We start from the raw sequence: 16,008 nt of genomic DNA, 5'->3' as shown, positions 1-16,008 counted from the left end.
CTAAACTTTTTGATCAAATCATATGACTGTTGAAGTTGGTATTTGGCAGGGTTCAAATATGTTTAATTTGGGGAAGAGAATCTGTAACCGAGTTTTTCACCAGTCAGTTCAATGAGATACCTTGAGATGACTTGATGTATGAAAAGCCCAGGAAGAAAAGAATCTTTTCAAACCCAGAAGGAAAGTTCTGGGTAGCTATTGGCTGTAGGCCCTATTGGATCTTGGTGCGATGCCGTTTATCAATTCAATGAGATCTCAGTCTATATTTTGGCCAGTCCTGTAAACACCTGATTTGTTCTGTAATGACTCAGTTCCTTTGTAACCTACCTCTTCCTTCCTTTCTGTGTCTTCCCAACAAATCCCTCACAGGTTCGACAAAAAGCAGGCTTGTTCCACAATCATCCTTCAAAGTCACCCTTATCCATTCATATTAACACCTCGTGTTTGTGCTATTCAGAAGTTAAGTGCTATTACATGGAAGCATATTGCTTTAGGTCGACCCCCACTGTTCATCACCCTGGTGTAACTCTGTCTTTAGCAGGCAGCTGTACTTCTACTCCTAGACCAAGTTCTAGTTCTTGAGGTTCTCCATGCCTGCTTCCCTATCCATAAAATGGGAATAATGAGGGCTGGGGATGTGGCTCAAGCAGTAGCGCGCTCGCCTCGCATGCGTGCGGCCCGGGTTCGATCCTCAGCACCACATACCAACAAAGATGTTGTGTCCGCCGAGAACTAAAAATAAATATTAAAAAAAAAATTCTCTCTCTCTGTCTCTCTCCTCTCTCAAAAAAAAAAAAATGGGAATAATGAGAGTATCTACCCTGTAATATTATTGTGATAATCAAATACATTAGTACACAAATGCACACCAGCACAAACATCTGACCAATTGTATGCACTTAATAATTGCCTAATATTACTGAACTGTATGTCTTATCTACTGGGGCAGGAGGTCTCATCCACTAGTTTCCAAAGTGTTGCTCCTGTTTCAAAAGGATTTGGTAAAGTGGCTAATGGAGAGAAAGTTATAAAGCTGACTCTCTGATTTGGGGCCTGGCTGAGCCTGGCTAATTTTAAACATGACAGTAAGTGAGAGGAAAAACGACATGCTTTTCTTCTAGTTCAGGTCTGGTGAGTTCAACATAGTTATTTGCATTAAAGGACAATAATAGTACTGTTGTGTTTATTTTTTAAAATAAAGAGCAGATTTTTTTTTTCTTCCCCCAGTGTCTCATGAGAATGGTGTGAGGGCATGGGGATAGCATTCGGAACGAGTAAAAGTTCTTTTTGACCCAAAATGGATATGGGACTCATTAGAAATTTAAAAATAGAAATGGGGCAGAGATAAAGATACGTTTCATTTTAGACATGATAAATTGAAGAGGAAATGAAGCATTTTAATAGAAAAATAATCTATGGAAATTAGGAATATGGAAAGTCAAGTATAGTGAATGAAATTAGGGTAAGAAAACAAGGAAATCTTCAGTGGTCTAAAGCTGACCTTTAAAATCTAGTAAACAAAGCAGGGTATGCAGCAACCCCTGTAATCCCAGCAAGGCAGCAGGATCACAAGTTTGAGGCCGATCTCAGCAACCTAGCAAGGCCAAAAGAGCAACTTAGTGAGACTCTGTCTCAAAATAATAAATAGTAGTTCAGTGACAAAATGCCCATGAGTTCAATATCAGGAAAAACAAACTACCAACAACAACAACAAAAACCCATAAATGAATAACTCCCCTTGGAACAGAACAGAAAGCCCAGTCTTCCCACTTGGTCGTAGGATGTTTTTAAACTTGCAATGCTTTTGAGATTGCCCTTTTGAATTTTTTTCAGAATCAAGACAATGGGGACTGTTGGCTGGACTGTTGCTAGGGGGCATCGTGGGCGTCATCATGACTATTGAAGTGGTAATCCTACTGTGGAGAAGAAGAGGTAGGTGTCTGGACAGTAAAGAGATTCTTACTAGACTCTTAGGTAAGCAGAGGACCTCTCCCCACAAGCCTAGACTTGCTCTCACCACTGCAGCGTTCTATGTGGAGCCACTTTTGAAAAATACTAAATAAACATCTCCTGGGACCTTGCTCAATTCAATTGAATTCAACATGTCTTGATCCTCTACACCATCCTCTACTTGAACCTCTGGGAATAATAGAGAAAAGAGCCAGAGGTGTGTAATGTGGGAAACATTATGCAATTTCAACTTAGTGGAGATATGCCCAGCATGCTGAAGGGGTCCAGAAGAGAGGCTTAACAGAATTCATTAGGGAGAAGAATTCAGAGAATTCTTGGATCTCCTACAAAATTTCTCCCAGGATAAACCAGGTGCAGTGGCTCACACCTGTAATTCCAGTGACTTGGGAGGCTGAGGCAGGAAGATCACCAGTCTGGGCCAATTATCCAGGTCCTGTCTCAAAAAAATTTTTAAAAAATTTTTTAAAAACTATAAAAGACTGGAGATGTAGCTCAGTGGTACAGTGCCTTTGAGTTCCATCCCCAGTACCAAAAAAAAAAAATTCCCAGGAGACTGAAACCAGTACGGCTCGATTATTTTTCTGTAGTTTAAGTGTTAACAGATATTCTCTCCTGGCCACTCCTGCAAATTATCTTATGACTCAATATCTCAGAGCAGTGTGCTTCCCTAGGCCACACTGTCACCGACCCACACTGGAACCAGAATATCCTGCCCTGAGACCAGGACAAATGTCCTGACTGGCCCTCCCGTGCTCATATCGCCATTGCAGCCAGTGATGGATCCCATTCTCAAGCAGATCAATGTTATCCACATAACAATCTTCTTAGAAAAGCCCTTACCTCAGCAATCTGATGTTGGTTTTGCTTATATAAAAAAAAAATCTAGATCACAGCACATCTGCCTACTTTTTCTCATTTCCTCCATCTAAGACTTGGCTGGGGAGGCAATGGGGGAGGAGGAGTGGGTGATTCAGATAGAAATTCTGTTGAGAACCTAAGGTATGGGGGTGGGGCGACCACATGTGGCTTCTATTATAAGGAAACAATGAGATACTAGGGATGAGAAAACCGAGATGAACTCACCCATTAACCTAGTTAGCAAAGGTGCTGGGATTCAGACCCTTGCTTTCCTCAAACACATTCTACTCATCACATGCTTGAGCTCCAAAGAAAACAGTGCTTCCCAGCCCACCACATCTCTGCCAACCAACACACCCATCTTCATCTCTAGTCACTATTTATTCCTTGTAAACACAAAAGTCAGCTTCAAACTGGTGTTCAAACCTACAGTTAGTTGCTATACCCTCCACAAAACTGCAGCTTCTAATAGTATCATCTAATGGCATCTTCTAATGGTATCGTCTCCAGAATGCAGCCTAATTCTGAAGAGGGTCAAATGGACTCTCTGGTAATTTCAGCTCCAGGAAAATACACTGGCTACCAACATAGGCTTTGACTTTAGACAAACTTACATTCAAATGTGGACTTTGCTACTGATAAGCCGCATAAACCAAGCAAATGACTCATTGCTTATCTGCAAAATAGGGTTAATGTTATGTACTTCATGGTATTGTGGTGTTGATTGTTAAGTCAATATGCAGGAAATACCAAACACAGTGGCTTCCAAGAGTGATACATACATACATACATGCATACACACACACACACACACACACACACACACACAAATAAATCTCTTGATGTACATGAGTTAAAACATTAGTGTTTAAGTTCCATTGCCATCTGAGGGCTGCATCAGAAGAATCTAAAAGTAGTACTTAGAGGGCTGGGGATGTAGCTCAGTAGTAGAGCACTTGCCTAGCATGTATGAGGCCCTGGGTTCTATCCCCAGCAACACACACACACACACACACACACACACACAAATAGTACTTATAGCAAGTTTAAAATACTTGAAATCATGGTAACATAGGACACTTTTCTGCTTCAGGTAGAGCTGAAAAGGACATTTCACTGTTTGGGTAAGGGAAGATACCCATTGAGATGACATCAGTTTGTGCAGCGTGTCACATAGCTAATGACTAGAATAAGATGCCCCAATTTTAAGATCAAGACCTCTTTCATTAGATCCTAAGACCTTGCTGGCTTTGAGTCCAAGTTGAACTGGCTCCTGAAAACCTGCTCTGGCACTGGGATGGGGGGACGGGAATCAGAGACTAAATTATATTGAGCCCGTGGTGGGTTTTTTTTTTTTTTTTTTTTTTTTGGTTTTTTGAGTCAGCTGCTCTTTTTTCACTTGTTTGACCATTTAGGACTGAATTCTCCAATTCAAAATTTCATCCTGAGCTGACCTAAAAGATTGAAAGTCTGTGAGGACTGGAACCTTCTCTACTCGTATCCCCTAGGATACAGCACCCAGGACAGTGCTAGGCAGCTGTACCTAACTTTGCAAACACTCATGTATTTGAACCAAAAGGATATATTTCACAGATCTGCCTTGCATCCATCCATCCCTCCACTACCTCCAACTGCTTCTGGTCACCCCCCAGCATTACCCTCTATTTCACTCTCTTGTTCTCTGACAAGAGTGAAGTTGGAGCCATGCCATGCCCATACACACACAGGAAAATCATGCACTGACTTCTTTTGAATTCCTTGAAATTTCTCTGGGGCTGCCCACCATTTCCTTCCCCAAATTCACACCATCATGCAGCACATTCCACCACATTCACAACATACACACTGGGACTTCCCCTCTCAGATAAAAGTGGACTTCTCCTCTGAGAAGGATAAATTCATCAGTGTTAAAAATGTTTACCCGAAAGAGTATGATTTCCTCTGGGCCAAGCCCCTTTATTACCTCTGCCTGGATTTTATAATACTACACTAAAAGTCCTCTGTGCTTCAGTCTGTGAGTTTCCCACCATTCTCAGTTCTGCCTGATATATGCAAATGATAAGCAACGTTCAAACGAATAAGGACAGGCGCAGTGGCACACGCCTATGACCCCAGTAACTCAGGAGGCTGAGGCCGGAGGATCACAGATTCAAAGCCAGCCTGGGAAACTTAGCAAGACTCAGTCTCAAAAGAAAATAATTAAAAGGTCTGAGATGTAGTTCAGTAGCACAACACTCCAGGATACTGAAAACACTTTTAAGTAAAGAGGTTAAGTTATAGAGAAAATATGTATGACAACATTTGTGTAAAACGAAACAAACTAAAACCTATATACATATAGCGAATGCCCAGAACTACACTGTTCAATAGTCACGTGTAGCTAGTAATATTTATTTATTATTTATTTTTGAGACAGGGGCTCCCTATGTTGCCCAGACTGGTCTGGACCAAACTCAGGCTCTGCCACCTCACGAGTTAATTTAATTTGACTTAAATAAGATATAAAATAGAGTTTTCCAGTTGCATTAGCCACATTTCAAGTGCTCAGTTGCCACTTAGGGCTACTGCCTGTATTAGACTGTGCAATTCTGGAACATTTCCATCATCACAGAAAGTACTATATTGCACAGAGCTAGTCTAGAAGGGCATACATCAAACTTTTTAAAAGTGGTTACTTCTGGGAATGAAACTGGGTTGATTAGGGAGAGGGACTTTACTTTTTACATTATACAATTTCTATGTAATTTAATGTTTTGTAATGAGAGTGGATTACTCATAATTTTAAAAGAAAACTTCCTAAATTGGTTAAAAAGTAACATTTAAAAGTGATTAATTTACAGAGAATCTAGGTCCTGAGCAAACTTTCCAGATGGAGAGAGTAGAATGACTGTACAATTATATTTTCCAAATAGTCTCAGGAAGACCATCCTTCTATAGTATCACCCTTCACATCCACACATACACCCTCCACATACACACATCCTCTAGAAATACGTCAGCAAGCTGTGAGTGAAACAGCATCTACCAGCTGGAGGAAACAAAAGAGGTATAAATAAACCTGCCCTGACATCAAAGAACTTAGAATCCTACTAGAAGAGCAGATAGGCCCATAAATGATAGACATTATAATAATTGAATGGCACACCAATGAGAACTCTACTGAACACTTACTGGGCATTTACTGTGTGCTGGGCCCTGTTCTAAGAACTTTACAAGAATATTTCATAATTACCACAATAGGCCCCATGAGGCAGGTATTTCAAATTTCATTTTTCAGGTAGGGAAAGAGGCCTAGAGAGATCAAGAAACGAACCCAGCATCCTATGACACATGTTCAGGGGCTTGGGACTCGGTACCTTGTTCTTATGGTAGCCTGGGGAAAGGTGAGTTTCACTGGGAAGTAAAGACCAGACAGTTCTGAGCAGGGCTGGAGACTGGGGAAATAACCACTCTGGTTTCTTTTCCCCCAGGTAACAAAAACCAATACCAACCAGCCGCGGAAGAAAAAAGCCTTACTATCTACGCCCAAGTCCAGAAAGCAGGCGTAAGTTCTTTACTTTCCTTGGGAGGGACCTGCCATGTTTCCCACAGGATTCCTGGCCAGTCCACCTTGCATGTCTGACATTCATGGCTCTGCGTGGATTATACAGCAGATGAGATTAGGGAACGATAAGTCAAGAACCAGAGCTCTCCTGGAGGTCACTAAACCAGTGTCACATGGGGCTGTTTATTATTTGAAATAGTGGGAAACACTGGGTGATCTTCTGGTCATCTACTTCTTCCTAAGAAAAAAAATGAGCAAGCTGTGAACATATGACATATGACTCCTTCCAACTCGGGCCTTCTAGGAGTGCAGAGTTCTCTGTTACCAAACTCTCCTTCTCTGGGGAAAAGGGTGCAGGTTTGAGAGAAGGAGAGGGGATGGTTTGGAAAGGCTATGGCGTGACATGTTGAACTGACCCAAGTTTAGGAAGACAGCAAAAGGGATAGGGAAGGGAGGATCTCGAGGATTCTGGCTAAGAGTGTGGTTGAAGTGAAAGATGCTGTGAAGATTGGAGATGGAAGAAAGCAAAACTGGCAGTGTGATCACAGGACTAAGAAGAAAATGATGGGGAAATTGAGACACAATGGAATTTGGGGAGCAGATACCACTGGATATAAGAGGGAGGGAGGCTGCAAGGACTGTGGTCAAATGTGGAGCCATTATCGTTTTTTCAGACATGAAATCAATTCTAGGTGATTTATAAGCCAAAAGCAGGACTTTTGGGGGTGTGGGGGGTAAGCAAATTCTGGAGTAAAATATGTGAAGATAAAGACAACTTTGATAAGTACTTTGGAAAATTGCATCTGATGACACTAAATTCCTTTCTGAGGACCAGGAGACAGATTCTTGGACAGAGCTCTTATTTCTGCTATGTCCTAGTGATCTGGAGGCTTTATTACACTTGCTGAAAACAAATCTCCATTTAAACATAAGCAAGTCCCAAGAGTAACCGCCTTATCTCTTGCATTTGCACGTGTGGGTCACCAGGTCCATCCTCACTGTAGTGTTTTCCTAGCTACTACCTCCTATGCGCTAGCTAGCAACCTTTTTGACTGAAGCCTGCCATGCATACCAAAAAAAGGGTACAACACGTAAATGTCAGCTTAGTGAGTGCCCTTAAATGTCCTCTTGACAGCTGGGAAAATAGGTCAACCCCATCTTGGTTTTCTTCATGAGGTTTTGGCTATTCTTTTCCTTTTATACTTTTATGTGTATTTTAGAATCAGAGACAGTTTCTTAAGTACTACAAAAAAAAAAAATCCTACTAGGATTGCATCGAATCCACCCACCTATTTGACCAGAAATGGCATTTTTCTGCATTGGTCTGGCATAAAACCACAACCCACATACCCAAAACAAGAAATAGAAAGAACATTGCCAGTACCTCTAGAAGACCTCCCTCTCTCTTGCCCCGAGATAACCACCATCCTGACTTCTAGAGATATGGTTCATTTTTTTTTTCTTTTTTAACTTTTACAAATAATCCTCGATGCTTTTTTCTTTCTTTCATTTGTTCTTTTTGTTTGTTTGTTTGCTGGATATTCCCTTTAAACTGAGATATAATGCATTCATTTTCTTTGCTGTATAGACTCTCAATGTCTAAATGTAGTAAAGTTTTTTATCCAGTTGACTATTGATGAACAGCATTTGGCTTATCTAGAGCTGGAGGTCATTATGAAAATTGCAACTACGGACATTCATACACTTGTGTTCTGGTGAATATGTGCTCATATTTTTGTCAAGCACATACCTAAAAGCAGAATTTCTGAATGATGGGCTATGCATTCCTCAAAATGACTGGAAAGACCCAATTAATCTTCAAAGTAGGCATATCAATTTACTTATCTATAAATGGATTTCAGTTGCTGCACATGCTAAGAAAAATTAGAATCAGTTTCAAATTTTAGACATACTGTTGGATGTGTCTTCTTTGGTCTCATTTTGCATTTCTTTGATTAGTAAAGAAGTTAAACAACTTTTTATTGGCCATATGAAAATCTTTTTTCTTAAAGTGGCTATTAAATCTCTTGCCCATTTACCTTTGTTTGTTTTAGGCTTTTTAAATGAATTAATATAGTTTGATTTTAATATTTTGGATATGAGCTCTTTGGCAGCTATATTAGTAACATCTGTGACTTGCTTTTAAAAATTTCTCAGAGCTATCTATTGATAAAGAGAAGTTCTTAATTTCAGCATAGAACAATTTAGTAATCTCTTCCTTAAGAGTTAACACTTTCTGTGTCCAGAGAAATCTCTCTTGATTCCCAGGTAATGAAAAGATTCTTCTATAATCTTCCAAAATCTGTATGGTTTCTCTTTCACATTTATATTTTTTATAAACCTGAAAATGACTTTTGGAGTTTGGTATAAAAGGGGTCAGGTTTTATTCTTTTTCCATGTGAATATCCTACTAACTGTTTACTGAAAAGATTGTCCTTGCCCCTCTGCTGGGTCATCTTTATCATAACTCAGGGTGATTCTACTTTATTTTTGGTACTGAGGATTCAACTCAGGGGCATTTGACCACTGAGCCACATTCCCAGCCCTATTTTGTATTTTATTTAGAGACAGGGTCTCACTGAGATGCTTAGTGCCTTGCTTTTGCTGAGGCTGGCTTTGAACTCTCAATCCTCCTGCCTCAGCCTCCTGCTGGGATTAGAGACATGAGCTGTCGCGTCCAGCTATGTGTAATTCTATTTTAAAGTGCTATATTCCATCCTATTGATGTATTTGTATATACTTCTACCAGTGCTCTACCATCTTCATTTTAGATGTATTATAAATTTTGATATCTGGTCAAAAGAATCTTCCCACTTGTTCTTTTTCTTGACCATTATTATATTTATTTCAAAAGCAGTTGTTAAACTCACCCTCTCCAGACCTTACTAGAATTTTAATTAGAATTGCATGGCGGGGAGGGGGTTTGTGGCTCAGCAGTGGAGCACTCACCTAGCACAGGTGAGGCCCTGGGTTCAATCCTCAGCACCACATAAAAATAAATAAATAAAATAAAGATATTGTGTCCAACTACAACTAAAAAATAAATATTTTTTAAAAAGAATTGCATAGACCCCTTTGAGGATGAACTACATCTTTATTGTAATGAGTCTTTTAATTCACAAAAAATGACAGTTCCTTCCTTTCTTTAATTTCCCTAAATGATGTTTTATAGTTTTCTGAGTAAGGGAACTTTATGTCCTTAATAATTTATTACTTGGAATTTGATATTTTGGGATACTTTCAACAATGCTCTCTTTTTTAAAAGGCTTAGTTTCTAGTAATTTATTATCGACATATAAAAATACAATCGTTCTTTTTACATTTACCTTATATCTCACATTGCTAAACCCATTTGTAAGTTCTAGAAATTTGTCTATAGATGTTTCCGTTTTCTCTGTAAAATACTGCATCATCTGTAAAATTAGTCTGATTTGTTCATTTACAAATCAGAGAACTTCTCTTCCTTTCTCTTGCCTTATTTTACTTGCTGAGATGTGCCACATGGTGGTGAATGGAAGTGGTAAGAGTGACATCCTTGTGTGGTTCCAAATTCAAAAAGAAAGTTTTGTTGGGTGCAGTGGTGCACACCTATAATCCTAGTGGCTTGGGAGGCTGAGACAGGAGGATTGCAAGTTCAAAGCCAACCTCAGTAACTTAGCTTAGTCCCTAAGCAATTTAGCAAGACCCTGTCTCAAAACAAAAAATAAAAAAGGCTGGGGATGCGGCTTAGTGGTTAAGTTCAACCCCTGGTACCAGGAGGAAAAAAAAAAAAAACTTTCAATATCTCTCAATTATGATTTCTGCTGAGGTTTTCAGTAATGGTCCTTTTACCACATTAGGAAGAGTGTGAGGGGCTGGGGCTGGGGCTGTAGCTCAGTGGTAGAGTGTCTGCCTTGCATGTGTCAGGCATTGGGTTCAATCCTCAGCACCACATAAAAATAAATAATAAATTTTAAAAAAATAGAAGAGTGTAATCTGGGGGTAAAGGTCCAGTGATACAGAGCATCTGCCTAGCAAGTGGGAGGCCCTGGTCTCAGCCCAGCACTGAAAAACAAAATACAATAACAAACAAACAAAAAAGGACTATTCTATTCTTGTTTCACTAAGACACTTGACTACGAATTGATGTTGAATTTTACCAACACTCTCTGTGTCTGTTGAGATAATCTTACGGTTATTGTTGTTGATTTTCACTTATCTGATGTGACAGCCTACTAATCTGCAAAAGTCAAACCCACTTTGAATTCCTGGAATAGAAGCAATTTAGTCTGGTTCTTTTAAAATATTGCTGGATATTATAGGTTAGTACTCTGTTAACTTTTTTTTTTTTCTGCTTACGTTTCTGAGTGAAATGGGCCTGTAAATCTCCTTTCTTGTAATGCATTTATGAAGTGTCTGGTATCAAGATAGTGCTAACCATGCAAAATGAGTTGGGGTGTATGTTAGTTTCCTGGGAGTGCCATACAAATCACCACAAACCTGATGGCTTAAAACAACAGAATATTCCCCAACAGCTCTGCAAGCCAGAAGTCTAAAATCAAGAGGACAAACTGGCAGAACCAAACGTGCGCTGAATGCTCTCTGGGAGAAACCTCTTTACCTCTGTTGGCATCTGGCAGCCCCAGGCAGTGTCTGGAGTCTGTTGGATTGGGGCTTCATTGCTACAATTTCTACCCCCTTCTTCACATGACTCTTCCCTGTCTGTGCCTTTACCACCTTCAAAAGACACACATCAGTAGATTTAGGGCACATTCCAATCCAGTGTGACCTCATTTTGAAGTTCTTACCTTAATTACATTTGCTAGGACTTCTATTCCAAACAGAGTCACATTCCAAGACTCTGGGTGAACATGACTTTTTTCTTTCATTTTTTTTCGTAATTGTAGATGGACAGGATGGCTTTATTATATTTGTTTCTTTTTATGTGGTGCTAAGGATTGAATTCAATGCCTCACACAGGCTCGGCAAGCTCTCCATCCCTGAGCTACAGTCCCAGCCTTGAACATATCTTTTCAGGGTCACAATTCAACTCACTACAGGGTATTTTTCATTTTAGTGATTCTCTGGAAATGTTTGGGTAGGACTGATCTTCTTTTTCTCCTTAAGTATTTAGTCGGATTTACTGGTGAAGGTCTCTGAGCCTGACATTTCTTTGGTGGAGGACTTTAAAAGTTATTCTTTTATTATTCCATTCTCTCCTCTATTACATTAGCAATTAAATAATATCTTTTCTGTTATTTTAGTGGCTACATTAGAAATTACAAATGCATCCCTATTGTTACTGAAGTTTAATATTTATTCCCTTTATATTATTTTAATTTCATATTTTTAAACATACAAAACATAATTTTTGAGACATATCATTGTTGTTTTGTATGTTAATATGTACTTAGAATTACCCACATCCTTATGTTTCCTGTGTTTATATTTTCAATGTTTATTTTATCATTATAAAGGATATAACATAGACAATTACTCAACATTAACATTTATTTTTGTTCTTATTTGTAATTGCTTTACAATATCCTTACAAAAATACAATTGCATGGAAAATTATTTAGTCAGTGTTTACTATCTGCTGGGAACTCTCCTAGGACTTACCAGGGCAACTGTCTTAAGTAATTAATTCCAGGGGACACCTAAGAATATGTGGAAATAATGCTCCTGAGGTTGCTTCATTTGATGCCCCCGGGAGATGTGCAAATCAGTGACCCTAACGTAAGACATTGAGTTAAAAAAATGTTCTAGTATATTTTAAATAACTTCCTGTGCCTAGATAAAATTACCAAAGGGAAATCTAACAATAGTTCCAATAGGGCTGTGGGTGATTTTTCAAATACATCTTCCTTCTTTCTAAAACTTCCTAATTAAATGTTAAACACATAAGTTATTTACCTCCTCCTTTCTGCTGTTAATTATTACTAAACTCACAGACAGGAAGACAGGCAGGGATTACTTTTATGGATAAAAGTCACTAAATAAATTGTTTTTATTTTCTCTTCATTCATCTCAAAGCTTCCAGAAATTCTTCCTTAAATGCAAATTTGCTCTTAAATGTACTAAGAATTATATAGAAACTTGAAAGCCATCTATATGACCATCTACTTTCTGCTTGAATCATATTCCACAAACATTACTTCCAAAGTGTTAGCCAGCTCCATTGGAATTAAAGAGAGTCTGAATAAGCAGAGTCAGAGTCACCTGGAAACTTACCAGAAACGCAGAGTCTCAGGCCCCTAAGCCAGATCCTCTGAAATAGAACCAACCTTCTAATAAGATCCCAAGGTAATTCATATGCACAGAGCAAGAGTGGGAAGCCCTGATCTAGTCCCTGCCCAAACACTTGCAGCAATAAGGAATGCACTGCCTTCCAAGGCTCACCATCCCACATCTGAGCATCTTTCACTATTAGAAAATATTCTTTATATTGGACCAAAATATTTCCTCCAAACCCGAGGGACTCTACTGACAAACCTAATTCCTCCACATGGTGATCCATCAAATATGTGTAGGGAAAGATCATGTCCCCCTTGAGTCTTCTTTCCTCCAGTTTCTTTACTCTTCCAGTTTCTTCCAATTTCTTTGCTCTCCCCTTAGATGGCAAGATTCCAAGTTCTCTCCCATTCAACACATGCTATGGCTTCAAGTCTTGCTCTATATTCAAAGAAAGTTGGAGCAGCATTGGACCATCACCAGGGTCCCCAAAATGTGCTGAGTAATGACTTCCCTACCAAAAGTTATGCCATTCCCATCTCACAGGGGTAGGATCTCAATTTATCCCTACACTGACTTGTCTGGCATTGTGGATTTTATTTTATTGGTTGATTTACCTGTTGCTACATTATAGCCATACACAGTAGTGGGATTCATTGTCACATATTTGCATATGCCCATAACATAATTTGGTCAATTTCATTCCACTCAGGTATTATGGATTTTAATTCATTCAACATAATATCAGTGCAGTATAGTGGTGCATGCCTATAATCCTAGCAACTGGGGAGGCTGAAGGAAGAGGCTTGCAAGTTTGAGGCCAGTCTCAGGAACTTAGCAAGACCTGTCTCAATATAAAAACCAAAAGGGGTGGGGATGTAGCTCTGTGGCAAAGTACCCCTGGGTTCAATCTTGACTACTGAAAAAAAAATTAATACCAACAAAGGCCTACTGAAGTTTTTGTTATTAGTTTGTTGTCGTTGTTGTTTTGGTGTGTGTGTGTGTGTGTGTGTGTGTGTGTGTGTGATGTTCCCAGCACTGTTTTGTGGAGAATGCAAATAAACATAGGCTACTTCTCAAGGAACTTACGATCTGTTTGGGGAAATGACATACAAATACATCAGTATCTTAAATATAGCATTCAGTTGCCAGAATGTGTGAATGAAATTTTTGAATACCTGAGGAACTTAAGTAAAGGATAGGTCATTATAAATTGAGGAAACCAAAGGAGAGTAGTGATAGAAAGAGAATGCTCTTTAAGTTAAAGACCTTGGTAGGCCTAATGTGGTGCAGGCCTGTTAATCTCAGCGACTTGGGAAGCTGGGGCAGGAGGATTGCAAGTTAGAGGCCAGCTTCAGCAACTTAGTGAGACTCCTTTTCAAAATAAAAAAAAAATGAAATGGACTGAGGGTGTAACTCAGCACCCCTGGATTCAATTCCTAGTACCAAAAAAAAAAAAAAAAAAAAACCACCTTGGTAGGACTCCTGGTTTTGATACTTCATGCATGTATTTATTAGGAAAGTACTTGATCTTCTTGCACTTTAGCTTCTTTATCAATATTTGGCATAGAAAGTGGTTGTGAGGCAAATGAAAAGACATACGTTAGGCTGAGGAATAGGGGGGACAGCAGCCTGGGGTAGAACAAACTCTGCATGTGATGGCCTAATTCCTATTAAGAACTCATCCTCTTTGGCTGCCCTGTAAGAGCCACGCCAATTTCAGTTCACTATGGGGAAGACTTTAAAAGACCATGGGTTATGCTAAGGGAATGAGGATACCTTGGGAGGTGGTGAGCTCCATTATGTCACTTGGGGACTTCAAGCAAAGCCTAGAGAACTGGGTTCCAGGGAAGTTGGGGAGAGAATTCCCACCTAGAAAGGAGGTTGGACCAAGTGACTCTAAGTTTTCAACTTGAACTACTGGAATGTGGGCTTCTCCGTGGGGGGAGTGGCATGGGAACTGACTCTGCACCCAGCTAACCTGCTTTCTTGGCTTCTTCTGCAGACTCTTCAGAAGAAACTTGACCCCCTGCCAGCTGAGGACCCCTGCACCACCATTTATGTGGCTGCCACAGAGCCAGTCCAGGTGAGAGAAGGCATCTCTCGGTGCCTTTCCGCGGCAGAGAGGGAACAGGTAGAGAGGGGAAGGGGTGGGGAGCTGGTTTGGGTTTTGTTTTTCTGTGGTGATGAAATGGAACAGATCGGTGAGTCCTGAACTTGGAAGGTAGCCCATGGCAAGCAGTCAGCCAAGGGAGAGCTGTGACCTTGGTTCTAGGGCTTCCATGAAACTCCTTGCTCCTCCTTGTGACATGAACAGTGACTTACTCCTTGCACTAGTGTTTCTCTGAGAGTCGTGTAAAGACCCCATCAGAGCTAGCACACTTGTGAAAAATAAAGATTCCTGGGGCGTCCCACCTAGAACTCTGTTAAATCAGAACATCGATGGAGATTACCCAGGGACTTACACATTTAGAAAAATATATATATATATCTTCTAGGTGATTGTTGTGCATACTTAAGTTTAGGGGTTGGAGTTTGGGTCCAAGAGTTCTCAACTCCACCTGTAGAACAGAATCACCAGGGGAGCCTTGTAAAACTGCTCCTGCCTTCTGTTGAACTCTGATGTGGTAGCCCATGAACAGGCACATGTTAATCAAGAATGAAATTTCATTTTAAAAAAAAAACTATCATCGTGGAAATGCTCATGCCTAGACACTGACTGCCCCATTTTAATCAGAGTATTTAGGGCTGGCGCTCTGCATAGGCTTTAGTAAAGCCTAGAATAGAACAGGACACAAAACTAACACGAGACTCACCTGTTCCACCCCCTTGCAAGGTCGGCATGGATTGCGCTTAACGTCTGACAGGATTCTCTCCTTCACTAGATGAACAGAAAGAAATTCGGAGCTGAAATCTTGGCTCCAGTTGGGCTCTACTGAAGTATTACGGGAGACAGAATGACAGAGGCACAAAGACACAATATTTCTACATTTCTCTCTCTTCTTCAAAGCTCTTCCTGCACATACACCCAAACGTGCCCAGAGAGGTGCCCTGTTCCAAATAGATATTCCTCTTAAAGATCTATTCTCAGTACACTGTCAAATCCAAGGAGGGAAGTAAAAATATAAATTTGATTTAAAAGGCTTTGAAAAAAAGAACGTAGTTTTTTTAATGAAAAATAAAGTATGTTATATTTTATAGCAAAGCCTCCTACATTGCCCCTTCCTTTCTCTTTCTTTCTGTGACTCTCCTTACCCTCTTGGGGGTTCTTTGCCTATAATCCTCTCTCCCCTCCACCCTTCTCTCCTGCTGGTGCCACTTCTCCTATCACACTTTAGGTCTTGCTAGCGTTTTTTTTTTTTTTAAAAAAAAACTATATTTTTTTAGTTGTTTCTGGACATTTATTTTATTTATGCTGAGAA

At 39.8% G+C, this 16,008-nt stretch overlaps 1 protein-coding gene across 1 annotated transcript in view; it reads left to right on the top strand.

The window, feature by feature from the left end:
- The window catches only part of SLAMF1 (signaling lymphocytic activation molecule family member 1), a gene marked incomplete at its 3' end in the record, with an annotated part of 34,736 nt that extends 19,211 nt beyond the window's left edge, over positions 1-15,525 (top strand). The window contains exons 4-7 of the mRNA XM_081308217.1: positions 1,834-1,932; positions 6,300-6,373; positions 14,592-14,672; positions 15,472-15,525. Of these exons, the coding sequence (XP_081164343.1) occupies positions 1,834-1,932; positions 6,300-6,373; positions 14,592-14,672; positions 15,472-15,525 (308 nt within the window). The remainder of the gene's footprint in view (positions 1-1,833; positions 1,933-6,299; positions 6,374-14,591; positions 14,673-15,471) is intronic.
- Positions 15,526-16,008: the final 483 nt, after the last annotated feature.

This window comes from Spermophilus citellus, assembly GCF_964194105.1.
Source record: "Spermophilus citellus genome assembly, chromosome: 9".
NCBI classification, from domain to species: Eukaryota; Metazoa; Chordata; class Mammalia; order Rodentia; family Sciuridae; genus Spermophilus; species Spermophilus citellus.
Note: the sequence above shows the minus strand (reverse complement) of the source record. Positions and strands in the feature narration are given on the sequence as shown.